This window comes from Tamandua tetradactyla, chromosome 1 (genome assembly GCF_023851605.1).
Source record: "Tamandua tetradactyla isolate mTamTet1 chromosome 1, mTamTet1.pri, whole genome shotgun sequence".
In the NCBI taxonomy this organism is placed as follows: Eukaryota; Metazoa; Chordata; class Mammalia; order Pilosa; family Myrmecophagidae; genus Tamandua; species Tamandua tetradactyla.
In genome coordinates this window covers 208257058-208284046 of record NC_135327.1, presented here as the reverse complement: position 1 = coordinate 208284046, position 26989 = coordinate 208257058, and the positions used below count along the sequence as shown (strand labels likewise).

General features: G+C 38.2%; 1 protein-coding gene across 1 annotated transcript; it reads left to right on the top strand.

Moving 5' to 3' along the window:
- The first annotated feature begins 2663 nt into the window (after positions 1–2663).
- LOC143675713 (isopentenyl-diphosphate delta-isomerase 2-like) lies at positions 2664–26989 on the top strand. The gene is made up of 6 exons (XM_077151763.1): positions 2664–2749; positions 21037–21079; positions 22405–22567; positions 22940–23032; positions 25477–25607; positions 26200–26989. Exons 1-6 carry the CDS (start codon positions 2724–2726, stop codon positions 26515–26517), a joined length of 774 nt encoding a protein of 257 aa, XP_077007878.1. The 5' UTR covers positions 2664–2723; the 3' UTR covers positions 26518–26989.

Genomic DNA, 26989 nt, shown 5'->3' with positions numbered 1-26989 from the left:
GCCCATGCTCAGTGACCAATTCCTGAGACACCCAGGGTCGCACAAAGAGATAGAGTTTATTGCCAGGCAGGAAGCAGGAAAGCAGATGGTCTATCAATGCAAAAATCTCCCTGTTATAAGTACAGTAATTCTGATAGTTTTATAATATCAAAAAAGGGCAGGTTTTAGGATAATGAGCACAATAACTGCAGATGGTGTAATTAGAGGTGATCTAATTAGTGGGCATGCACAGATTGATAGCATGCTTTGTCACAGAATATATGTAAGAAAATGGTGGTCTTAATATGATGATGGGCATGATTTTTAGTATTATAATTAGGTATAGATAACTTATAGGTTAAAATCTGCATTAGTTTCATAAATGCTACCAGAATGCAGTATACCAGAATTAGAATGACTTTTAAAAGGGGGGGATTTAATAGGTTACAAGTTTACAGTTCTAGGCCTGTGAAAATGTCCAGATTAAGGCATCCAGGGAGATACCTTCATTCAAGAAAGGCCCATGGGTCAGGAACACCTCTGACAGCTCGTAGTCATGAGACTGGCATCTGTTGGTCCCTTGCTCTTTGGCTCCATTTTTTTCAGCCTCTGTTCCTGTGGGGTTAACTCACTTTGCTTTACCAGGGTTGGCATTCCATCTCTTGGCTTCCTTTGGCTCTCTTTGGGTTCTGGCTTGCTTACCATCTCAATGGTATACCTGCTGGGCTCCAAACATCTTCAAACATCCTGTCTCTATTCTCTGCCTGTCAGCTCTTCTCTGAAGTTTCTTTCAGCTTTGTCATTTCTGTCTTTTCTCCAAAAATGTTTCCCCTTTTAAAGACTAGTAAACTTATCAGGGCCCGCCTGGAATGGATAAAGTCACATCTCTAGCGAATCACAAGGTCACACCTACAATTGGGTGTGTCACATCTCCGTGGAGATAATCTAATAAAAAGTTTCTGTCCTGCAATATTGAATCAGGATTAAAAGAAACAGCTGCCCCCACAAGATTGGATCAGGATTAAAGCACAGCTTTTCTGGGGTACATAATAGATTCAAACTGGCACAAAGTCTGAGCTACTGCCCATGTCAGGTGGGCCCATTTTGGTTAGCTCCAGCTTCAGTTATCAAGATAACTTTGGACCTGGGGGCCTTAGTTTTGAGTTGACCCAAGACTCTTCATTAATAAACATTAGGAGCTGTCTTTGGTGAACACAAGACTTCAGAGTCACAAAACTAGAACAAAATGGGTACAAATGAGGGTCAGTCACCAGTTTTTACAATCACAAGGGCAGAAGGTAAAGGGTATACAATCATCTAAGATCAAGGCAACTAGATTAGTTTGACAATTTCTGGTATTTCCTTTTGGCTATTCTAATACACTTAGAAAGTAAAAAAGAAACATCTATATAATGATTTAATAATCATAATCATTTGTTAATTCCTAACTTCTTGGCTACACATCCAACTCATCAGGTCTAGGATGAGATAGCTTATGTTTTTCACATAGGTCCTGAAAAATCAAGGGATGGAGTTGAAGAATCTGGTTTCTAGCTAAGAAACTAGGTGTGATTATTCAGGCCTGACCCTAGGCCATTATTAAGGCTTTGTCTGGCATGTCTCACAGGGGAAAGATTTGGTGCCCATTCATTGTGATGATACCAAACAAATGCAGGGTTCCCTGCCTGATGCTTCAATAGCCAATCCATAACCCCAAGGTTTCATAAAGAGAGAGTTTATTGCTATGGATGAAGCAGTAAAGCAGATGGCCTATCAGCCCACAAATCTGTCTCCCCAAGTCTGAGAAGTTCATAGTTTGTACGGATTCAAACAAGAGGGGGTGGGGTTGTTGCCTTTACAATAGTAAGTGTACACAGGGCTGTGATTAGTTGAACTTGAGTAATTTCAGATGTTAACTTCTGCCTGTTCTACAGGATAGAAAGAATAAAACACCTATATAATGGCTCAGGAATCATAATCATTTGTTAACTCTGAATTTCTCAGTTATAGCACTACAGTCTCGAAGGGAGTTGCAGTCAATCAGACATGACACCCCTGGCTGGCCATGCTCTTAAACATGTCTCCATTTGAAATGAACTGAAAAGGATTCATGTTCAAGTGAGGTGGTTGTCTGTACAGCTGCAATCCCCCTTGAGCTCTTTCTTTAATTTCTGTAACTGACTACTTAAGTATTTGGGGTTCTTGGTTGAAAACTTGACTCCAAGTTGGTCTGACCATATTTCTAGGAATGGTCCTCCTGGAAGCCACAATTAAATCCCATATAAACCTGATAAGGAAGATTTCCAAATGAATCATCATCATTTGGACTGTTCATCATATCCATCTCCACCTTCAAATTTGAGGTGGTTACTGGTCCTACTGATTGTGACATGCTATTGCAATTTTATTTGTTATAGCTTGGTATGGGTGAAGGGAAGTAGACCGTTGGGCAAGCAGCCATTATATGACTTGCCATGCCTCCCAGGGTTTGCCCAGTCAGAACCCTGATCCAGAACAATCCCTTTTTTGGGGAATACACTGTGAGCTTATTATACTCAGTCAAAATTATTCTTCCTTGTATGGTGATCCTCCCTTGTCCCATAGGAACAACAAGTTCTTTGAATTGCTTCATCATGTATGTCATGTGACACCTGACCAACTTCACCAATATATCTGCTCCTAGCAGGGAAGGGATGAGGTAGCCCCACTGCAGCATCAGAAGAGACCCATTCACTGAACTGAAAATGGCCCTGCTCTCTCTCTTCTCTACGTGAGTAAACATTGTTCTGTCCAGTGCCTATGTGAGTTGTGCTTTTACTGGGGACACCAGCACTTGCATTGGAGTGGGTTGACATCTCTTTAGTGTCTCTTTGAACTGACATATTTCTTTCTTTTCAACTGCATGTTTTCACTTCTTTTTCTTGTCTTACTGTTTTAGCTAAGCATTCCGGTATGATGATGAATAACAGTGGTAAGAAAGGACATCCTTTTCTTGTTCTCAGTCTTGTAGACAAAGTATCCAGTGTCTCACCATTAAACCTGATGTTAGCTGTAGGTTTTTTCCACATGACCATTGTTGTGTTGAGAAAATTCCCTTCTATTCCTAGGTTGATGAGAGCTATTATCATGGATGGGTGCTGTGTTTTGTGAAATGCTTTTTTGTAACCAAGAAATTAAGAATTAACAAATGATTATGATTACTGAATCATCATATAAATGCTTTTTTTTCTGTATTGTAGAATTGACAGAAGTTAATACCTAACGCTTCTGAAACGCAACTAGTTTCACCATTGTTTATACTTGCTATTGTAATGATTATTCTGGCCTAGTCTAGTCCTGTTTGTATTTTCTATTGTAATGGTTATGGTAACCCAGTCTCAGCTCTGTGTATGCTTTGTAAAAAATCCACCCTACCCACCTTGTCTGAATCCATATGGACCCTGAACTCCTTAAACTCACAGAGACAGATCTGGAGGCCGATAGGCCATCTGCTGTCCTGCTTCATGTGTAGCATTGAATGCTTACTCTCTTTTAAACCCCAGTATCATGGATTGGCTGCTGTGTACATCAGGCAGAGAACCCTCTGCTTTTGTCCAGTATCAGTTTGGTGACTACAAAGGGAGAAAGATACCTAAGAAGCAGGGGTTCTGAATGCCTGATATTTTGGAACCCCGAAGGGACAGATCAATGTAGTACTTAAGTCTTTGGCAACTGCTAGACCCTTTTAGCCTGGAGGCTTGGCAGCTGCATTTTTTCTACTCTGCTGGTACTCCAGACCATTGGCATCTTAAAAAGCTTCAAAGAGAGAAAATAGTTTCCAGTTCCAGGTCAGACGTCTGATTGAGTGAATGGGTCATCAAGTTAAAAGCAGAGTTAGTCCAGCAGTTTTGAGTCCTTAGACCTAGGGCTTGAAGCCCTGGGTCCCACTTCCAGAATGTTCTCCCTTGCTCTGATCTCTATACCTTTCTCTTTCCTGGCTACCATTCAGTACAAGATTTGGGGCCCTACCCTGACTTTGTCTGTGGAGTATGCTCCTGGAAAGTAAATAGTCCAACAATTAATTGGTATTTAATGAAATTGAGTATGCCCGCTTAACTATTTAACTGGTGTGTTATGTAGGGATAATGTTTAATACCTGTTTAAATGTTAATAATGTTAATAAGTATGTTTGGTCTAGTTATTAATTTGTGTGTTAGTTACATATATAGTAAGTGTTAAGTGTTTAAGTTTGTTAGTCATTATGTCTTATTGTATTTGCATTGTTCAAGTGTTGCTAATTGGTTATTGATTATCGAAATTCTGAGAAATGGGAAACTTTGGGCAAATGAGAGGAGAAATGAAGCAAGAAGATATATGTTCAATCCTTTATTTGTCTCTCTCAGCAATCAATGTTGAAAAAATATAAAATTTACCTGTAAAGATTAACAACCACCTCCACCCTGTAACCAGGGGTCCAATAGATCAGGAAAGGAGGATGCTCCCTTATTCCTCTTCCCCTGTATCCCTCTTTATCGAGGCAAAAGACCCTGAGATAGAAATGATCTCCCCCTCCCATACACAGCAGTGTACTCATGCTTTCTAAAATCAGCAGCAGAGCCTCTGGCAAAATTTCTACCTCATTGGCAAGAGCCTACAGCAGTGGATGAACAGGGAGGCCCAGGAGAAATTACAATATTCAAGCACACCGGGAAAAGTAGGGTTCCAATCAGTGAGTTTTCTATCTCTATGTTTCTGAGTGGGTTTTTGTGTGTGTGTTATCTTCTATTTCTGTCTGTTTGTGCAGTGTTTATTTTCCTGTATCCGAACGGTAATACCAAATTGGCAAACAAAGCTCTTAAAAGAGCTGTATTCAGATTTCTTAAAGATAAATAAGCACATATATAGTAGTACTCCTGGAGTCCCAGAGGGGGGAAACAATCTAGGCACCAGGGTTCAAAGTGTTAGTTTTTATTACAACAGTAGAGAAACCTAAACATTGGGAAGAAATCAGCCCCGTGGAATTTCCTGAAGGCGGTAGAGGAATGCTTACTCCTAAAGCAATTGGAAAAGGCAAAGGCTTTTTCAATTGCTTTAGGAGCTTTAGAAGAAATTTATCTAATAATTAGAAACAATTAAAAGAAGGGCATAAGAACTCTCATCAACACTAAGACCACCTTAAGGGTCTTAAATCCTTCATTAAAATTTTTTAAAACCAAGCCTCATTCTTTCCATCTCACCTAACCCTGCCCCTAGAGCCTAACCAGCTAAGACAGATATGGTGGAGGGGTTGGGTACAGAAGGATGGGTAAGGGTAGGCTTGATTTAGAATTCTTTCTACTGGGTCTGGAGATGAGAAATGAGGGGCACAGATGAAATATTGTGAAGTAGGCCATGTTTGTTCTGAGAGAATTCCCCAATTTAAAATTATTTTTTAATTCCCAATCATACCTTTGCAACAGTAGCTGCAACAAACAAATCATTATTAAAATATAAATAGCTTTAGGATAATGGTAATAGAATAAGATCTAATTTCCAAATTTCAGAGAGTAAGAGAAAATGTCCCTGAAAGATATAGAGAAGTTTCCTGGAGTTATACTTGGAGAAAATTAAACCACTGTTGCATATTTTCCAGAGCTTGAGGCTTTTGAGGACGTTCATTATTTTAGGATACTATGAAAACAAAAAGATTTTTTTAACCTCCAATAGAAAAAAGGAGCATCATATCTATTAGATCTTTAAGATGGTGAAAATGTAAGTTTGTGTTTAATGAAATTATTAGTTTGACAAACTACTTTTAAAGTAATTATGCTTTGTAGGAAGTTTAAAGACAGTATGAAAGATCCTTTTGTTGACAAAGTATGTGAGTATGTAAATATGCCAGTTTGAAACTGTAGTGTACCCCAGAAAAGCCATAGTGTACCCCATATGGTTAAAAGCCATATTAATCCTGATTCAATATTGTTGGGTGAGATCTTTTTGATTAGGTTGTTTCCGTGGAGATGTGTCTCCGCCCATGCAAGGTGGGGTCACTTATGGAGTCCTTTAAGAGTAAACCGTTTTGGAAGAAACCTGCAGAGCCCACTCAGGCCAAGACTTTTATAGGTGCAGGAAGAAAACATCCCAAAGAAAGCTGTTGGAAAAAGGAAGACAGGAGAGAAAGCTAGCAGATGTTGCCCTGTGCCTTCTCAGCTGACAGAGAAACTTCAAACATCATTGGCCCTTTCATCAGTCAAGGTGTCATTCTCCAGATGCCTTAGTTTGGATATTTTAATGGCCTTAGAAATGTAAATTTGTAACTTAATAAATGCCCCTTATAAAATCCAATCAATTTCTGGTATTTTGCATTTCTGGTAGCATGAACAAACTAAAGCAGTAAAGTATTTAGAATGTGATTTGTTAAAGAAAGGGGCATAGTTTTGTCCTTGAGAATGTATAGGACAAAGCGTGGGTGAATATGAAAAGTTGTGGAAATTGTGGAAATGAATTTTGTTTGTTGTGGTCAATGCTGACTGAAATTTGGGAAGTTTGACAAGGAAATCGTTTGGTAAATGGCTAGTTAATGTGAGAGACAGGATCTGAATCGATATGAAAAGTCATAGAATAGTTGAGAAAGTGAGTTCTGTTTTTTTTTTTTACTCAACACTAATAAAAAATTTGATAGTCTTGCTTATAACATTATTTAAGAGCTTTTCATGTCAAACTGTGTAGTCACACAAAATTGGAGTTTAGTCTCTCTTAAAAATAATGCAGATTCCAAAGGAAGAGAAGTTTATTTTATCCAAAAACTAAATTTTCTGTAGCACATAATCTAATTCAACCTGTCTAGATAGATGATTTAAACAACCCAAACTCATGGACCCCAGAATGAGAATGAGGGCTTGCAATTCTGTAGCGTTTAATGTAATATCCTGATACGTTCCAGAGTATGTTGAACAGATCATTAAAAAGCACTGGCAACGTCCCTTGAGGGACAGGAGGAAAAATGGTACTATTAAGCTTTACCACTGGGAAAAACCCTGATAATGTCTCAAATACTAGGGACTCCCAAGTCAACAGGCCAAGCCCATTATCTTGAGGCTTGCTCTTGCAAAGCTTATTTATGTGACAGAGAAGCTTAACGTACCTATAGGAATGGCTAACAGTAACTTGCAGAGGACTTCTTTTGCTGCTCAGATGTGGCCTCTCTGTCTCTAACCTGAACCCTATAAGAAAAATCATTACTTTCCCACTGTGTAGGACTTGACATTCAGGGGTGAAAACCTCCTTGGTAACTTAGGGAATGAATCCCGGGGATGAGCCTGGCTCTAGCACTGTGAAATCGACAATACCTGCCTGACCAAATTGGGGGAAAGAATTGTAACAAAATAAGGTATCAGTGGCTGAGAGAATTCAAATAGAGTTGAGAGGCTACTCTGGAGGCTACTCTTCTGCAAGCTTCACCTAGATATTGCTATTTACCATGGTTTGACAAACCCCAACCAAAACCATTCCTGCCAACCCTAAAGAACACCCGTGGCGTTATCTGAGGTTCTACAAAGGTTCCATGCACTATGATTACTTTCGAGGAACATACAACCTCTAGATGGGTTCCTAGGCCACATAAGTCCTGAAACCCAGAGGGGCCAGCCTCTCCAGAACATCAACCAGTTCCATCCCTCATCCCATGTTATTGACAGTGCTTTTGAATGTAATAAAGTTATAATGGGCATAGCCAAAATACCCCTAGAGATTGGGAGAAAGGTCACAGGAGAAGGTGGAGTTATAACAGAGAAGATAGGATTTAACAAATGAATATGGCTGCTGAACCGTTATGTTGATTTGTTTTTTAGTTTCCATTGTCTTGGTGAGTTAGAAAGAAAAAACTAAAATTGTGGAGTTGTAACCCATGACAAACTCTGAAATCTGCTCTACAACTAATTGTTTGCAGTGTGAGTTGAAATATATTGCTTTTTTATATATATGCTATTTTTCACAATAAAAAAATAAATATAAAACAAAGACACCTAGGGCTCTAACTGAGATTCCTTAAAAGTTCAATGCACTATGATTATGTTCCAGAAAACTACGCACTCCAAATGAATTCCTGGCCAGATAAGTCCTGAAACCCAGAGGGGCCAGCCTCTCCAGAATATCAACTAGTTCCATCTCCCCCTCCCATATTATTGACAGCCCTTTCCAACATGAAAAAGTTGGAATGGCCTTAGCCCATATACCCCTAAAGATTGGGAGAAAGATCACAGAAGAAGATAGAGTTATAACAGAAGATAAGGTTTTACAAATGAGTATGACTGCTGAGTCATTATAATGATATTTCTTTTAGGCTCCAGTGTCTTTGGAGCAGCCAAAAGGAAAAACCTACAATTGTGGAACTCTAACCCATATCAAACTCTGAAATCTGTCTTATAACTACTTGTTACAATGTACTTTGAAATTTATTGCTTTTCGTATATATATTATATTACACAATAAAAAAATAAAAATGAAAACAATGAAAAAATAATGCAGATTGCTGTTCTGCTCTTAATGAAAGATTATAAAAAGTTTTCTTAACCATCTGAGTATTCTTTCTAGAAGATACAGATTTTATGTCATATCAGAATAATAATCTTGTTGATTTTTATGCTGACATTATCATCATTTATTTTAGAAGTCTGTTTATTGTCACTTTGGTTAAATAAGGGACCAAATCTTATTTCACAGTAACCCATTTTCATTTTTAACATAGTGTTCAAACCTGACAACTTCAGACATTTGCCCTTTCAAAATCGAACTCTAAAGATTATCTTTTATTTTAATCTTTGCAAAGGATGTGCTCTCTTACCTGGTAAAAGTGAGATGATATTACATAGGGAGTGTTTGGAGGTATTACAATAATCAAAAAAGATTTCTATCCTTCTGTTAACTAAGAGTGAAATGTTATTCAAATATTTAGAGATTATATAAACTTCCTAAAGACTAGACAGTGTTCTCACTGTCCATATTATATCCTCATACTGATCTGCATGATGTTAGACAACTACTGTTGTCTACTGACACTGTTAGGAATGGTTTTGTTATTCTTAAAAGAAGATTATAGGACGGGCCACGATGGCTTAACAGGCAGAGTTCTCACATGCCATGCCAGAGACCCGGGTTCAATTCCCAGTGCCTGCCCATGGCAAAAGAAAAAAGAAAAATGAAGGTTACAGACCATGGAAACAATGAAATCTACTTGTCAGTTACACAGCTTTGCCCTAATGCATCTCTGGAAAGTCAGCTGTAAGTCAAAAAATCTTCAACAAAAAGGGACTTTAAAAGAGAAACAGTGCAAGTATATAAATCATGTTCTGCCTGTTAATTAACATAATCCTGGAAAATGTGTAAAGGTGAGTGTGCTGGTTGGAAGCTGTTATGTATCCCGGAAAAGTCAGGTTCTTTTAATCCGATCTTGTGGGGGAAGACCTGTTGTTAGGTGGGATCATTTAATTAGGCTGTTTCCATGGAGATGTGATCCTGCCCATTCAAAATGGGTCTTGATCCACTTATTGGAGTCATTAAAGAGGGACACATTTTGGAGAAAGCACAGACACTTGGAGACAGAAAAAAAAAGAATACCCCAGGAGATGCTAGCTAAGAGGAGAAATCCAGAATTTTCCCTGGAGAAGCTAAGAGAGGACCCTGGAATCAGAAGCTGAGAGCAATGAAGCAGGAGCAAGGACAAGCAGATGCCAGCCATGTGCGTTCCGAGTTGACAGAAGTGTTCCAGATGCCAGTGGCCTTTCTTCAGAGTCCAGGTATCATCTTCTTGATGCCTTGATTCAGGCAGTTTCATGGCCTTAGAACTGTAATGTGTCATATAATAAATCCTCTTTGTAAAAGCCAACCTATTTCTGCTATATTGCATTCCAGCAGCTTTAGAAAAGCAAAACAGATTTTGGTACTAGAGAAGTGGGGTTCTGTGATTAGCAAAACCCAAGACTGCTGGAATAGTTTTGTAAATGAACAAGGGGAAGATTCTGGAAGAATTGTGAGGAGCTTGATAGAGAAAGCCTAGATTGCCTTGAAGAGACTGTTCTAGGATATATGAACTCTAAAGATACTTCTGATGAGATCTTAGAAATGGTCTGGTTGCAAATTGGAAGAAAGGCAACCCTTGTTTTAAAGTGGCAGAGAATGTGGCACATTTGAGCCCTGGTTTTGGATGGAAGGTAGAATTTGAAAGTGAACAAGCTTGGACATTAAGCTGAAGAGATTTCCAAACTAAGTTGGAAAATACAGCCTTGCTTCTCATTACAACTTATAGTAAAATGTGAGAGGAAAGAAATGAATTGAGAACTGAACTCTTGGCTACAAAGCAACCAGAAATTAATGTCTGGAAAATTCTGGGCTTCCAGAAAGTGAGAACCCAGAGAATCATGCCCCATATAAAGATTTACCCAACTGTGGAAACAGTTAGCCATTTCAGAAAAAGCCAAGAGTGGAAATATAATTATCCAGAAAGAATTTGTGTAAAGTCCTACTGTCTGACAGTTGAGACTCCTTATACTGCATGCCAACACAACAAACTTTCTTTTGTGAGATCAGTATGCATGGAACCATGGCCAGTCTAGAATAAAATGGAGAGAAAAGACAGATTGAAGGAAAAAGGACTTCAAAGACAGTACCATGGAAACTAAGGTCTGGAGCCAGGAAATCTTGGGCCAGTAGAACAGACTCACTCATGCATGTGGAGAGGGTGAGTTTGCCCTGGAGGCAGAGGACAGGCTTACTGCTTTGCTGTTCAAGAGAGGATTGCTACCTCAGGCCTCAGAAAGAGTGGGGCACATTCCTTGGCAATTCAGGAGAGCCTGGCCACCATCCCACTCTTCTGAAGGGGTAGAGTGTGTACTCCAGAGATGGCAGAGAGTCTGGATGCCACCCAGATGCTGGAGGAGGTGGAGTCAAGAACAAGGTGTTCTTCCCAATTTTGTAATCTTCTCCCCAGTGTTGGAAGAGAGCAGGTCTACTGCATAAGTCCTTGGAAAGATGAGACTGACTCTCTCAAGTGCCAGGGATAAAACATTCTATAAATGACTCTCAGACTTTGCAATATAATGGAGTTTGCCCTGCAGGTTTTCGCAATTGTTTGGGTCTGGTGACCCCTGTTTTCCTTCCAATTTCTCCTTATGGAGATGGAAACATTTTTGCTATGACCATCAGTCCTTTTTATATTGGAAGCAGATTACTTGTTCTAAGTTCCACAAGTTTACAGCCAGAGGAGAATTTCATCTTAGAATAGTCCACATCTGTAAGTGATTTTAATGAGATTTTGTACTGTTTATGACTTTGTATTATACTGAAATGGTTTAAGGCTTTTGTGGTATTGTAATGGAGTGAATGCATTTTGTATATGGAAAGAACATGTCTTTTGAGGGTCCAGAGGGTTGAATGTGCTGGCTTGAGGCTGTTATGATTTCCAGAAAAGCCATGCTCTTTTAATCCAATCTTGGGATGGCACACCTAGTACTTGGAGGGAGCTTTTGATTAGGTTGTTTCCACGGAGATATGGCCCCCGCGATTCAAGGTGGATTTTAATCCACTTACTTGAGTCCATTAAGGGAGAGGCATTTTGGAGGAAACATAGACACCATGAGACAGAAAAGAAAATACCTAGGAACATGCTAAGCTAAGAGATGAAATCCAGAATTTTCCCTGCAGAAGCTAAGAGAGGACCCTGGAATCTGAAGTGGAAAGCAACAAACCATTAGCAAGGACCAGCAGATGCCAGCCATGTGCCTTTGTAGCTGACAGATGTGTTCCAGATGCCAGTGGCCTTTCTTCAGAGTCCAGGAATCTATCATCTTGTTGATACCTTAATTCAGACATTTTCATGACCTTGGGACTCTAAATTTGGAAACTCATAAATCTTCTTTGCAAAAGCCAATTCATTTCTGCTATATTGCATTCCGGGATCTTTAGCAAACCAAAACAGTGGTACAGAACAAAACTTCAATAGTTTCTGGCTGATGTTTCCAGTATAAGCCAACAGTCAAACGTTTTTTATTTCTGAAAGTAGCTTCATTTAGAAAATGCTTATAAAAAATTAAGGCCTATATTAGAAGTTCTTACAGCAGTCACATATATCCCTGAGCTTTAACTGTTTTTCTCTAAGTTCTGAGATGCTTTGTTCTTTGTGTATGACTTGGTAGGTCTTTGGAATTTGGGGTATCTGTGTGATGTCTGAGACTCAGAATTAAGGTATTGAAGCTCTGAAACTCAGCATTACTCCAGACAGCCACTTAAAATTTTTTTTTTAATTTTCATTTTTTATCATCACATAGTTGTGCATTCTTCGCCATGATCATTTTTAGAATGTTTGCATCACTCCAGAAAAGAGGAATACAAAGAAAGAAAAAAAAAAGAACTCATATACTCCATACCCTTTACCCCTCCCTCTCATTGACTCACAGTATTTCAATCTACCCAGTTCTAACCCTTTATCTTCTCCATTATTTATTTTTATCCCCCCCCCCCCCCGTTTTTTAACTCATTTATCCATACTCTGGATTAAAGGAGCATCAGACACAAGGTTTTCACAGTGATGCAGTCATATTGTAAAAGCTATATAGTTATACAGTCTTCTTCAAGAGTCAAGGCTGCTGGAACACAGTTCAACAGTTTCAGGTACTTCCCTCTAGCTGCTCCAATACACAATAAACTAAAAAGAGATATCTATTTAATGCATAAGAATAACCTCCAGATTAACCTCCTGACTCCATACAGCCACTTTTAAAGTAAAAGAAAAAGAGATTAGAGTTTAATTAGAGATGTGAATCAAGTTGATCTGGGTAGGGATAAAATAAATCAGAATACAGGATAAAAGATGTCATTGTCTGTATTTTAAGACCTTTTATTCCTTTTTAAGAACAAAGGAATAGATATTTATTTTATCCAAAATTTAAATTTTCTGTGGCACACTAACTTAACTTACTTGTCAGTTTATTTAAACAACTTAATTCAGCTTTATGTCGCAGAGAACCTAGAATATGGAATGATATCTTACTATAATTTTGATGTAATACTCTTATGCATTTCAGAGTGTTTTGGGTATAACATGAAAAAGTATTTGTAAGGTCCCTTGAGGGGCTGGTAAAAGAAAGTGTGGAATTATTAAACTTCCCCACATGAGGAATTCTTACTATTCTTATAAGTAATCGGGGCTACCAATTAAATAAGCCAAGCCCTTGATCTTTTATTTCCCCTGTAGGAACAGGGAAGTTATAATACATTCATAGAAAAACTAATTCTTCCACAGCAGGAAATAAAGATAAAATTAATAGCATTGATAATTCTTCTTTTAGTTTTAACTCTTTTTTGTGTGTAATATAACATATATATAAAGCAAGGAAATAAAAAAGCAGTAGTTTCCAAAGCACTCGTCAACGAGTAGTTAAAGAACAGATCCCAGAGTGTGTCATGGACTACCATATGATCCTCTCATATTTTTCCTTCCAGAAGCTCCAGAATATAGGAGGCTAGAGGGTTTAAATATTTTTTTTATCATTGCAATAACCTTTTTGCCTTTTTTTGTGAAAAATAACGTATATACAAAAAAACTATAAGTTTCAAAGCACAGCACCACAATTAGTGAACATATTTCAGAGTCTGACATGCGTTACAATTCCACAATTTTAGGCTTTTACTTCTAGCTGCTCTAAAATACTGGAGACTAAAATGGATATCAGTTTAATGATTCAGCACTCATATTCATTTGTTAAATCCTATCTTCTCCATATAGCTCCACCATCACCTTTGGTCTTTCCATCCCTCTCTTTAGGGGTGTTTGGGCTATGGCAATTCTAAATTTTTCATATTGAAATTGTCTATCACTAATATGGGGTAGGGAGATGGAACTATCTGATGTTCTGGTGAGGCTGGGCTAGGTTTCAGAACTTATCTGGTCTTGGAACTCATCTGGAGGTTGTAGGTTTCTGGAAAGTTACTCTAGTGCATGGAACCCTTGTGGAATCTTATATCTTGCCCTAGATGTTCTTTAGGATTGGGTGGAATGGTCCTGGTTGGGGGTTGGCAGGTTATGATAGGTAGCAAGGTCTAACTGAAGCTTGCACAAGAGAAGACTCGAGTAGCCTCTCAACTCTATTTGAACTCTCTCTGCCACTGATACTTCATTAGTTATTTATACTTCTTTCCCTCCTTAGGTCAGGATGGAATTGTTGTTCCCATGGTGCCAGGTCTGCTTCTTCCCTGGAATGCATCTCCCACGTCACCAGGGAGAATTTCTTCCTTGGATGTCATGTCCCATGTAGGGGGAAGGCAATAACTCCAAGCCCTTGATCTTGAGGCTTGCCCTCATGGGACTCTTTTTTGTAATGACAAAGCTAAGCCTACTTATAGCTAATACCTATGAGGTATCCCCAGAGAAACTCTTTTCTTGATCAGTTGTGGTCTCTCTCTTTAAGCCAAATTCTGCAAATAAACTCACTATCTTCTCCTCCACAAGGACATGACATCCAGGGGGTAAGTCTCCCTGGAAACGTGGGACATGACTCTCAGGGATAAGCCCATCACTAGTATCATGGGATTGGTGGACCAAAAGGGGAAAAAGAAATAAAAGTAAAGTTTCAGTGGCTAAGAGATCCAAGTATGGTTGAGAGATCATTCTAGAGGTTCTCTTATGCAAGTTTCAGCCAGATATTGCAAAATGCCACAGTGTGCAAGTCCCAAGTAGGCACCAGGTTTTTGTTCTTGAAAACTCTAAGGAACACCTCAGGTTCTATCTGAAACCTATAAAATGTTTTTTCTCCATGTAACAAGGTTATGTCACCACCTTCTACCCCTTTTGTTAAAACTTACACTTTTCTTTTTGTTTGTTTGCTTGTTTAGTTGTATATTCATCATCATGATCATTTCTTAGAACATTTGCATCAATTCAGAAAAAGAAATAAAACGAAAACAGAAAAAAAATTATACACATGTGGTAGTTAGATTCAATTGTCAACTTGGCCAGGTGAAGGTACCTAGTTCTGTTGCTATGGACATGAGCCAATGGTACAGGAACTTCATCTGTTGCTGATTACATCTGCAGTCAGCTAGGAGGCATGCCGCTGCAATGAATGGCATTTAACTTAATTGGCTGGTGCTTAAATGAGAGAGCGCAACCTAGCACAGCCCGAGCAGCTCAGCATACCTCAGCACAGCACTCGCAGCTCAGCCCAGGCCTTTGGAGATGCGGAAAGGAATCACCCTGGGGAAAGTTGTTGGAACCCAGGGGCCTGGAGAGAAGGCCAGCACAGATCACCCTAAGTCTTCCCACATAAGAAAAAACCTCAGACGAAAGTTTAGCTGCCTTTCTTCTGAAGAACTAACAAAATAAATCCCCTTTTATTAAAAGCCAATCCGTCTCTGGTGTGTTGCATTCTGACAGCTAGCAAGCTAGAACAGCATACCATACCCCTTACCCCTCCCTTTCATTGATCACAAGCATTTCAAACTAAATCTATTTTAACATTTGTTCCCACTATTATTTACTTTTATTCCATATGTTCTTCTCGTCTGTTGACAAGGTAGATAAAAGGAGCATCAGACACAAGGTTTTCACAATCACCCAGTCACACTGTGAAAGCTATACAATTATTCAATCATCATCAAGAAACATGGCTACTGGAGCACAGCTCTACATTTTCAGGCAGTTCCCTCCAGTCTCTCCATTACATCTTGAATAACAAGGTGGTATCTACTTAATGTGTAAGAATAACCTCCAGGATAACCTCTCGACTCTGTGTGGAATCTCTCAGCCATTGACCCTTTGTCTCATTTCACTCTTCCCCATTTTGGTCGAGAAGGTTTTCTCAATCCCTTGATGTGGAGTCTCAGCTCATTCTAGGATTTCTGTCCCACGTTTCCAGTAAGGTCCACACCCCTGGGAGTCATGTCCCACATAGACAGAGGGAGGTTGGTGAGTTTGCTTGTTGTGTTGGCTGGAGAGAGAGAGGCCACATCTGAGCAACAAAAGAGGTTCTCTTGGGGGTGACTCTTAGGCCTAATTTTAAGCATGCTTGACCTATCCTTTGTGGGGTTAAGTTTCATATGGACAAACCCCAAGACTGGGGGCTCAGCCTATAGCTTTGGTTGTCCACACTGCTTGTGAGAATATCAAGAAGTCAACTTGGGGAGGTTGAATTTTCCCCAGTTCTCACCATTCCCTGAAGGGGACTTTGCAAATACTTTTTTATTCACTGGCCAAATCACTGTGGGATTTATCGGGGCATCACTCTGGACAAACCAACAAAATCTCAAAAGCATACAATTTTCAATTTAATTATGAAGTTTATTTTTCAGAGCCATAGGCCTCCAGATTGTTCCTATGCCAGTTAAGCCCTGAAACCCAGAGGGACAAGTCTCTCCAAGAACAACAACTAGTTTCATTACTCTACCCTTTAATGAACATGCCCCTTTCCACCATGAAGACATTAGAACAGTCCTCACCCAGATATCCCTCAAGATTTATGAATGGACAAAATTAAAAGGGAGTAAAAGAAATGAAGTATTAACAGATGATTTATGACTACTGAATCATTATATAGGTGTTTTACTTTCTATGTTTTAAACTAGGCAGAATTTAATTCCTGAGATTATTGAAACTCAACTAGTCTCACCTAGACAAATTGTTCTGGCTAGAACTTCTAGTATAATATTGAATAGCAGTGGTGAAAGTGTCATCCTTGTCTTGTTCCTGATCTTTAGGGGAATTCTTTAAGTCTTTCACCATTGAGTTGACGTGAGTTGTGGATTTTCTTAAATGTTGAGAAATTCCTTCTATTCATAATTTCTGAGTTTTTATTTTTAATCAGTAAGGTGTACTAGATTTTGTCAAATGCCTTCTTTGTTTTTACTGAGATACTCAGGTATCTTTCCCCCTGCATTCTATTTAGGGAGTGTTTTGCTTTGGTAAGGCTGACGAAACGCAATATACCCGAAATGGATTGGCCTTTAACAGGGAGGATTTTTAGCTTACAAGTTTACAATTTTGAGGCCGAGAAAATGTCCAGATACAGGCATCAACAGGCTCGCATCTTCTCCCCAAAGACCAGCTGTTGGTGATCCTCAGATCCTCTGTCACATGGCCTCACACATGGTAATGTGTGCTGGTCTCTCCTTTTTCTCCTGGGTTTCGTTGATTCCATCTCCTGGCTTCAGTGACCTCTACTCTGAGCCTCTGTGTGTCTTCTCATCTCTTTTCACTTTTCTGTTTGTTTTCTGCGTGTCCTTTATCTTCTTATGAAGGTCTTCTTCAAGGTGGGATTAAGACCCACCTTGAACGTTATAGGTCATATCTCAGTTGAAATAACCCAATCAAAAGTCCCCCCAACAATAGGCCTACACTCACAGGAATGGACCAAAAGTACGTGATCTTTCCTGGGGTCCAAATAACTTCAGGCTACCACATGCAGTTTATAACACTGATGGCTTTTCATATATCACCTTTGGTCTGTAATGTTCTTTCCTTGTGATATCTTTATCAGGCTTGGTATCGGGATAAGTCTGGCCTCATCCCATCTCTTGAATTCTTAGGAAGAGTTTCAGAAGGATTGGTGTTAGCTCTTTAAATGTTTGGTAGAATTCACTGGTGAAGCCATCTGATCCTGGACTTTTCTTTGGCAGGAGGTTTGATTATTGATTAAATCTCTGCAGCTGTTACAGATTTATAACATATATAGACATACTGGATATGGCAATTATAGCACAGAGGGAGAGAAGGAAAAAGAACTATACTGGAGCAAAGTTTCTGTATTTTACTGGAATTAAGTTAGCATTAACTTGAATTAGTTTGTAACAAATTAAGGCACATATTATCAAGTTCAAATGAATACTTTGCTTTAACTTTTAATAACTCTGTTGCTTTCCTTTTAAGACATGCTGATCTTAAGCCTTTTTGAGTAATATACAATAATCAGGTAAAGAGTGTTTGGAGACAAAATCAAAAGTAATTTTCTACTTGACACAGTTCCTGTAAGTAAAAAATCAAAAGTATTTCATTGTTGCTTTACATTTCTAGATACAAAGAAAACAAAAAACAATTTTTATTAATCTTTTGATTTTGAAATTATTGTAAATTCACATGCATAGTATAAGAAACAGCACGCTAAGAAACGATCACGATGATGATTATACAACTATGTGACGATATTGTGAGTTACTGAGTATATACCAAGAATGGAACGATCATATGGTAAGAATGTTTGTATGTTGTTATGTGTAATAAATAAAAAAATAAATAAAATGCAATTAAAAAAACAGAAATGCTATGGAAGGAGACCATGTTATCCTTTACACAGTTCCTCCCGATGGTAAAATCTTGCAAAACTGTAGTACGATATTACCACAAGGAATTGGAGAGTGATAGAGCCAGAAAAGTTGAGTAAGAATGATGAGCTCATTGGCTGCGCAACGCAGGGGGACAGGAGGGTAGGGAAGGAGGCGCATCTGGGCGCGCGTTCCTGGGTCACGCGCCTTGGGAAGGCGCGCGGCGGCGGGCGCGGAGAGGCGCGGAGGAGCGGTGGGAGCAGGCAGCTTTAGCCACGCAGCCTGGAGCGGCCCCAGGTGGTGGGCGAGACGCCCCCAGAACCCGAGTTCGGCGCGCTGGGGGACTCCGCGGTCGCTGCCACGGATCCCGCCACTAAGGTCTGTCTCGGTGCTATGGCCATGTTCCTGCACATTGTAGAGTAGCGGCCAGCAGGAGGCAGTGAGATGCGTTCCCAGACCAGAGCCCTTGTTTCCAGTAGGATTGGCATCTTAAGTCTTTCAGTTCTTGAACATGGAATGTCCTTCTATTTATTTAGGTCTTTGATTTCTTCTAACAAAGTTTTGTAGTTTTCTGTGTACAAGTTCTTTATACCCTTGATTAGTTATCTGAATGTAGTTACAAGGGAAATGTTAGAGTATACATATGGTAACAATAAAAATCTTTTAAAAAAATCCATGGAACTGCATAACACAAAGTTAAACCATGGGCTATATACAGATCACAGTACAACTATGAAATGTGCTATCATCAGTTGTAACAAATGTTCCTCACTAATGCAAGGGGTTAATAATAGGATGGTATGTAAGAATCTGTATGTTTTGCATGATTGTTCTGTAACCCACAACTTCTCTAATAAAGACAAAAGAAGTTAATATGGATAATTCATTTACTGTATGAAATGTAAATTTGTATTGAATTGATGAATTTTCTACCTCATGTACTTTTTAAATTTTAATTATTTTTATTGTTTTAAAATTATTTTTAAAAATTAATGTGATGTACTGCTGAATTCAGTTTGCTAATATTTTGTTGAAGATTCTTGCACTTATAGTCATCAAATACTGGTCTATAATTTTCTTTTCTTGTGGTATCCTTATCTGGCTTTGATATGACGGTGAGATTGGTCTTGTAGATTGTTTTAGAGTGCTACCCCTTTTTTCAAGTTTTTGGAAGAGTTTGGTTGGATTGATGTCAGTTCTTCATGGAATGTTTGGTAAAATTCCTCTGTGGTGCCATCTGGTCTGGGCTTTTCTTTGTTGGAAAGTTTTTAATTACTAATCAATTTCTTTACTAGTTATTCGTTTTTTGAGATCTTCTGTTTTTCTTCCTGAGGAAGTGTTGGCAGTTTTTGTGTTCAGGGGAATTTGTCCATTTCATCTGGGTTATCTCATTTGTTTGCATGCAGCCATTCATCATGTTTTCTATACTCCTTTTATTTCAGTGGGGTTGGTAAATATTGTCCCCCTTTTCACTTCTGATTTTAAATGTTTGTGTCTTCGCTCTTTTTTTCCTTCATTAGTCTATCTAAAGGTGTATCAGTTTTATTGATCTTTTCAAAGAATCAACTTTTGGTTTTGTGATTCTGTCATTTTTTTACTCTCTATTTCATTTATATTTCATTTTAAATTTTCTTCTTTTCTGCATGGTTTGGGTTTAGTTTTCTCTTCTTTTTCTACTTCTTCAAGTTTTGATGTTAGGTCTTTGCTTTGAAATCTTTCTTCTTTTTTAATGTAAGCACTTAGAGCTATAAATTTCCCATTCAGCACTGCCTTTCTTGCATCCCATAAGTTTTGTATGCTCTATTTTCATGTTCATTCCCTTCACGGTATTTTCGAAGGTCTCTTGTGATTTTCTCTTTAACTTACTGGGTTGTTTAAGAGTATATTGTTTAATTTCCACATATTTGTGCATTTTCCATTTCTCCCTCATTTCTAGCTTTAACCATTGTGGTTGGAGGAGATACATCATATGAGTTCAATGTTTTAAATTTATTGAGGCTTGTTTTGTGACGTAATATATAGTCTATCCTGGAGAATGATCCATGTGCTCTTGAGAAGAACGTATACTCTGTTGTAATTGGGTGAAGTATACTATGTATGCTAGGTTGGTTTAGAGTATTATTCAGGTCTTGGCTTTTCCTTATTGCTCTTCCTTATAGATGTCCTGTGAATGGGATATTTTTTTTCCATTATATTTCAGTGATGATACTTATTGTTCCTTCAGAAATATTTTAATTTTCTTTTTTAAAATATGATGTTGAATGAAAACTTAAACATACAATTCACTCTGGAAAAATAAATATTGTCCCAAGATTTATCTCCTGGATTTCACCCTAGTGATTTAAAATTACACCTGACCCACTCTCTGTTTTTACTAGTAATGTGGATCCAGGGCAGCCAGATGAGTCCCCTGCACCTTTTCTATTTTAGTGAGGAGTCCTGGAGTCAGGTCAAAGTATCTTCCTACTTTCTGAGACCTTGAATCAGGATATGATCTTCGCTGCTGATTTTTATGGCTTAATTATAATAAACTTAAAATTCCAGTTTTTCTCTTCTTTGTGCTTTTAAGAATAAGCTGTCAATCCACAAGTCAAATGAAAATTTTTATAGTGTCCTTGGATTGTAATTGGGAGGAGAGAAACAGCAAGAATGAGAACTAGAGCTAGAGAAAGAAGGAGTATGATTTCTGGTGCTTAAGAATTCAAAGATTTGAGATCATCCTAATTAATATCTTTCCAAATCATAAGGGTATATAAAGTACTCTGGCTCAAGTTGGGCATTTGTTTTATTCTCTAGGTTTCCACGCCTGATATCCAGGAATCTCCAGTTTCCAAGAACGGTTAGTGTGTTTTATTTGTCTTGTGAGATTTTCTTCCTTTTTTTTTTGGTAAAAATTTGAACATGTTCAACATTGTTCTGCCTGAGTTTCTGACCTATCCCGTCTCTACTCATTTGGTATTTGTTAAGAAGTTGAGTAGATTATTAAAAATAAGAGAGCAATGATAAAGGATGGAGTCTACCATAATTCTTTAAAAATAAAGTGGGAAAGGATGATGAAAATATTTTATGTAAAAATAAGTGGTTCTGGGGTGGTGCCCTGGTAGCTCAGTGACAGATTCTCAGTTGCTGTGCTGGAGACCTGGGTTCGATTCCTGGAGCCTGCCCATGGAAAAAAAAAAAAAAAAGATGATTCTCATTCCTGCCAATCCTAAAGAACACCTAGGGCATTATATAAGATTCCACAAAGGCTCCATGCACCAGGGTAACAGCCTCCAGATGGGTCCTTAGACCAGATATATCCTGAAATGCAGAGGGGCCAGCCTCTCCAGACCATCAGCTAGTTCCATTCCCCATCTCATATTATCAGCAGCCCCTTCCAACATGAAAAATTTAGAATGGACAGAGCCCAAATACCCCTAAAGAGTGGGAGAAGATGGTGGTGGTGAAGCTATACAGAGAGCGTAGAGATTAACAAATGAGTAGATTGCTCAATCGTTATATTGATGTTTCTTTTAATCCCCAGGGTCTGGGAGCAGCTAGTAACAAAAACCTAAAAATGGGGAATTGTGACCCATACCAAACTCTTGAAAATGGTCTACAACTAATTGTTGTGATGTGTTTTGAAATGTATTACTTTTTGTATATATGTTATTTTTCACAAAAAAAGAAAAAAAGTCGATTGTGATGATAAAAAATTTCTTTGATTTAAAAATAGTGGCTCTCAACATATTTTCAAAGAAAGTCATCAAATAAGAATGTATTTGGCACTAGAGAGATGCACAAGGCTTTCTATCGGTAAATAATAGGCTAAAAAGATTGAGCTTTCCTTAAAGTATGTGAAATGTCACCATCTTTGACCCAAATCCACTGTTTTGTCCAGGCTCTGACCTGTTCCCCACAAATATTTTGCAAACAGCACTACCTGAGCTTTTCCTCAGTATTTGTTTCGTCCGTGGGGGTTGATTATTTGAATCTTAACTGAAAGACTCCTGGGAAGCTTGAGGAAAAAATACATATATGTTCTACATTTAACAACTGCCCTATTTTAACACTATTTTTGTTACTTATAAATAAAGAGGTACTCTAAATCCTAAAGTAACAAATAACGAAAATTATATGACAGTATTTTTCACAGAAACCTGTAATTGTGTACATATGTTTTAGGTTGGATCACAACTAGCAACTTTATCCGGAGGAAATCTTGACTGGCTTGATAAGCAGCAATTGCAGCGCTTAGATGAAAAGTTGATTATTATTGATGAAAATGATAAGGTTATTGGTACAGACACTAGGAAGAATTGCCATTTGAATGAAAACATCGAAAAAGGTAGTATGGAATGTTCTCTTTGTCCGTTTTGCAAGATTTTCTCATTTTTTCCAGCCGGCAAGAGGAGGAGAGGGGAAAGAATTAAGGCATTTCTCATGATGAGGAGACCCCCTCAATCAGCTTATGCTTGTCTTCTTTAGGAGAAGATTCAGGAACAGCTAATCTTAAACCATTTATATGGAGCTTTAATTTGTCAAGCAAATTTCAATTAGGTGGAAATTCTGAAACATCAGTTTGGGTCATCACCACAATCATAGACTTTCTGCGATATTAATTTTTTTTCTGTGAGACAGAGACTGAGGAAAAAGTGAAACAAACAATTGTACTGACACCATATTTTTATGTTCATATGAATGGCATTTATTTTTTCAGGACTGTTGCACCGAGCCTTCAGTGTTGCCTTGTTCAATACAGAGAATAAACTCTTGGTACAGCAGAGAGCAGACACTAAACTTACTTTTCCTGGTGAGTCAGTTGAATGTATAGTTTAAGAGGAAGGTTTCATGTTTGGCCTGAAAGTATCTGGGAAATGAATGATTTGGATTTCCAGTGTCCATCTCTCACTTTCGTCAACTGTTAGTTCATCCCTGAGGAAATGGGTAGTACTGACAGACCCTTATTATGCTGATGTTTCTTTTAATGGTTATTTGATTTTTACAATACAGCTCTGTGAGTCTTTGGTTCATTTTTGTTTTGTAGTGGAAAGGTCTTTCAATGCATAAGAAATGGGCGATGTAAGGATTTGGGAGATTAAAGTAAATAATATTTAGCATAAAATTAAAGAGAGAAATGATTATTTTACAAGACTTAGAGTTATATATATATATTTTATTGTCAGTTTTATTCACACACCATCCCATACATCCTAGGTATACAATCAATGGCTCCTGGTATAATCACAGTTATTCATTCACCACCATAATCGAAATGACATTCCCATTTCCTACGAAAAAATAATCCCATCCCCTTATTATTGACATTTAGCTTTGGTAAAGTGCCTTTGTTACAATTACTGAAAGAATATTACAGTATCACTGTTCACTATAGACCATAGTTTGCATTAATTATATTTTCCTGTATACCACCCTATTATTAATAATAATGACATGCATTTGTTCTAGTTCACGTAAGAACTTCCTTATTTTTTCACAATTAACCACCATCATCATCCATTTTAGGTTTCGCTAAGTTATACAGTCCCTCTTTTTATCCTCTAGCTTTCATTCTGGTGATACACACACAGCACTAGCCTTCCTCTTTCAACCATACTCCCACTCAGCTTTGTTAATTATACTTTCAGTGTTGTGCTACCACCACCACACGTATAGTGGTCATGGACAATAATGGACACAGTACTGTTTCCATTTCCAAACATTTACAATCAGCCTCATTAAGCATTCTGTACTCCTTAAACATCAGTTGTCCAATCTCTACCCACTTTCTATCTTCTGATCAACTATACTCCAGCATTTGACTCTCGAGTTTGCTCATTATGGTTCATTCATATCAGTATATTTTTTGCACTTACAAAATCATGAGTGGCCAACGTAGGGATAACATCTTTAAGGGGAGAAAGCATGAATACCAGCAATAGAGAGAGCTCTTGTGCATTCTCTTTTGTTCTGCGTAGAGTTGAAACTGAACAAGAGTCTGGTTTTCTGTAAAAGAAGAAGAAATGTTAAACAAAAAAGAAGGCCAAGGATCATTTGGTTTTCATTTTAACATTTTTTGCATGGAGACTTGTACAGTTTTCAAAAGCATATCTTGCCTACCACAAGCAAAACTGGATGGGACCCCTTACCCCCAGCATAAAAAACTGTGGCCATGGAGAGTCCTTTCTCCTCTCAGTTTCTTGTTCTCTGAAGTTCGGTGGATTTATCCTAGTCATTCCCAAACTCATTTCTGTATTTGCTGGCCAAGCTATAGGCAGTTGGCTCATCTGTGAAGCTGAATTAAGTTTATATAAGAAAAATTTAGGGCTATTAATTTAAAAGCTTAACTGTGGGGTGGGCCATGATGGCTCAGCAGGCAGAGTTTGATTGTAGGTGCCTGTCTATGTAAAAGAAAAAAGGTTTAACTGTGGAACACATAACCACAGTATGCCAATAATGCTCCTTGCTTTAAGATAGACATCAAAATTGAAGCCACCTTCAGGATATACAGACGTGAGGCAAGGGTTCCAGCTCTGTAATTGTATATTGAGTTTTAAGCAAACTTTTGTAAAGTGACTTAAAGCATTCACTATCTGAGGAGTGAGATGGAACAGAGAGAGACTTCATGTGGGGAGTGGTTCCCTCTCACTCCACGTGTTCTTGCCATTACTTATGTAATTAAGTGCTTACCACTAAGAAAACTTTGTCAAGGATATGATAGCTGCAATTCCTTCTATAAAACTATACTCATTAAACAAGAGCACCCTACTTTGCAAATGTGACTCTTGCCTTCTCAGTATCATCTCATGTCAAAACACTTGCCCCAACACACACATCTCACAAGTACACTTTCCTCTTCCTCCTTTCTTATGATATTCAGATAGTTTGTTGGGGTGTAAACATATATGACACCGAGTCCTTGTCTCAGTGCAGCAGAACATACATGAGATGATAAATTCCAATTCAAGGATCTACCTTAGGTGAGCAATAAAGGCAACCCATTCTTAGGCATACCCGTACGAGGTACCCAGCATTATGCATTACCTTGTCACATACCCCATCCAGTCTCTCACTGCCCATGAAAGCATCAGAGTCAGGCTCTATACAGATGCTCACAGCAAACCCTGTGCTCTTTCTGCTCTCCCAGGCTATATTTGTTACAGATCATTTTGTGTTTCCTAAAGGGTTTGTGTTTTTATTTAGCATATTCTGTTTTCAGGAAATAAAGGAAATGTTTTCCATGTGCATTCTGTCCAGGGTATTTTACTGACTCTTGCTCTAGTCATCCAATATGCAACTCAGAAGAACTGGAAGAAAAAGACGCTGTTGGAATAAAGAGAGCAGCTCAGAGACGTCTACAGAGTGAGTTGGGAATTCCACAGGAACAGGTACCTAATATCTGCCCAATAACTGATGTACCAATAGTTAAACCAGTGTATAAAATTAGGTGCAAGTTGAACGTGAGTTCTGATGATGATTTGTGTCCTTGGCTTCGAAAACGCAAGTCACAAACAAGCAACAGAGAGAGCTATTGTGCGTTCTCTTTTGTTCTGGGTAGAGTTGAAACTGAACAGGAATCTGGTTTTCTATAAAAGAAGAAGAAATTGAAATTTTAGACTAAAAAGACTGTCTAGGATCATCTGTGAACCAGTCATTCGTTTTTGCCTCTATCTATTAAAGAAGCTCTTTGAGAGAAAATGGATATTTTCTTTACAAAGCTGGTCAGTTTCTATGGGAGTTTCTATTGCAGGGTGGGAATCTCTGTAAAGTCTGTCCCAGACAGATATACTGAAACTATAAAGGCCAAAAACAGATTACTATTCAGACTTGAGTCTACAAAAGTTTAGTTAGATAGAACTAAAGCTTTGGTAACTAACTCTTTTGAAGGAAATGAATGTGTGTTTATTTTCTCTATTTGCCTATATATTCTCTATATTTTTTACTTTAGTGTTGTTAATATGGCACCAATTTTTGTCATAGGTTTCTCCAGAGGACATGTCATTTATGACAATGTATCATCACAAGGCAAAATCAGATAAAATTTGGGGAGAACATGAAATTTGTTACCTTCTGCTTGTAAGAAAGAATGTTCCTGTAAATCCAGATCCCAGTGAAACAAAAAGTTTCTGCTACATGAGCAAGGAGGAATTAAAAGAGCTACTGGAAAGAGGGGCTAAAGGAGAAGTAAAAGTTACTCCATGGTTGAGAGCCATCTCAGAGAAGTTTCTGTTTAAATGGTGGGATCACTTACCTGATGTGTCCCAGTTTGCTGAGCCTCATAAAATACACAGGGTGTGAGAGGCATGGATGACAAGAATTAGCCATAAATACTGTACCCAAACAGAAAATGCTGTGCTTATATTGCAGGCAAACATGCCATACAACTGACTAAATAAATCACTTGTATTTAGCCTTTCTAGCTACTTCATGTTATCTTCACATTTTTCTTTTTTCTCGTTTCAATAGTTTTCTTCTGCTTAGTTTTAAAAAGGAAATTTAATATTTCCCCCTTAGACTATTGATAAACAGTCAGTCATTCTTATATCTCTGGACTTGACTATGTTAGTTTCAATTCATCTTTCATTTGGGGCAGTCTTATGCTCATTGTATGGTTTATGGAGTTTTTGGAGTGAAAGAAATTGGGTCCTGGATCGCTGCTGAGTGTTGTAATAAGATGGAAAGGATATTCCTGTTGGATCTCTTGCAATATTTGGGTCCTCCTATAAAGGTCGGAAAATGTGGTATAAGATTAAAATCTGTATCACTTGAA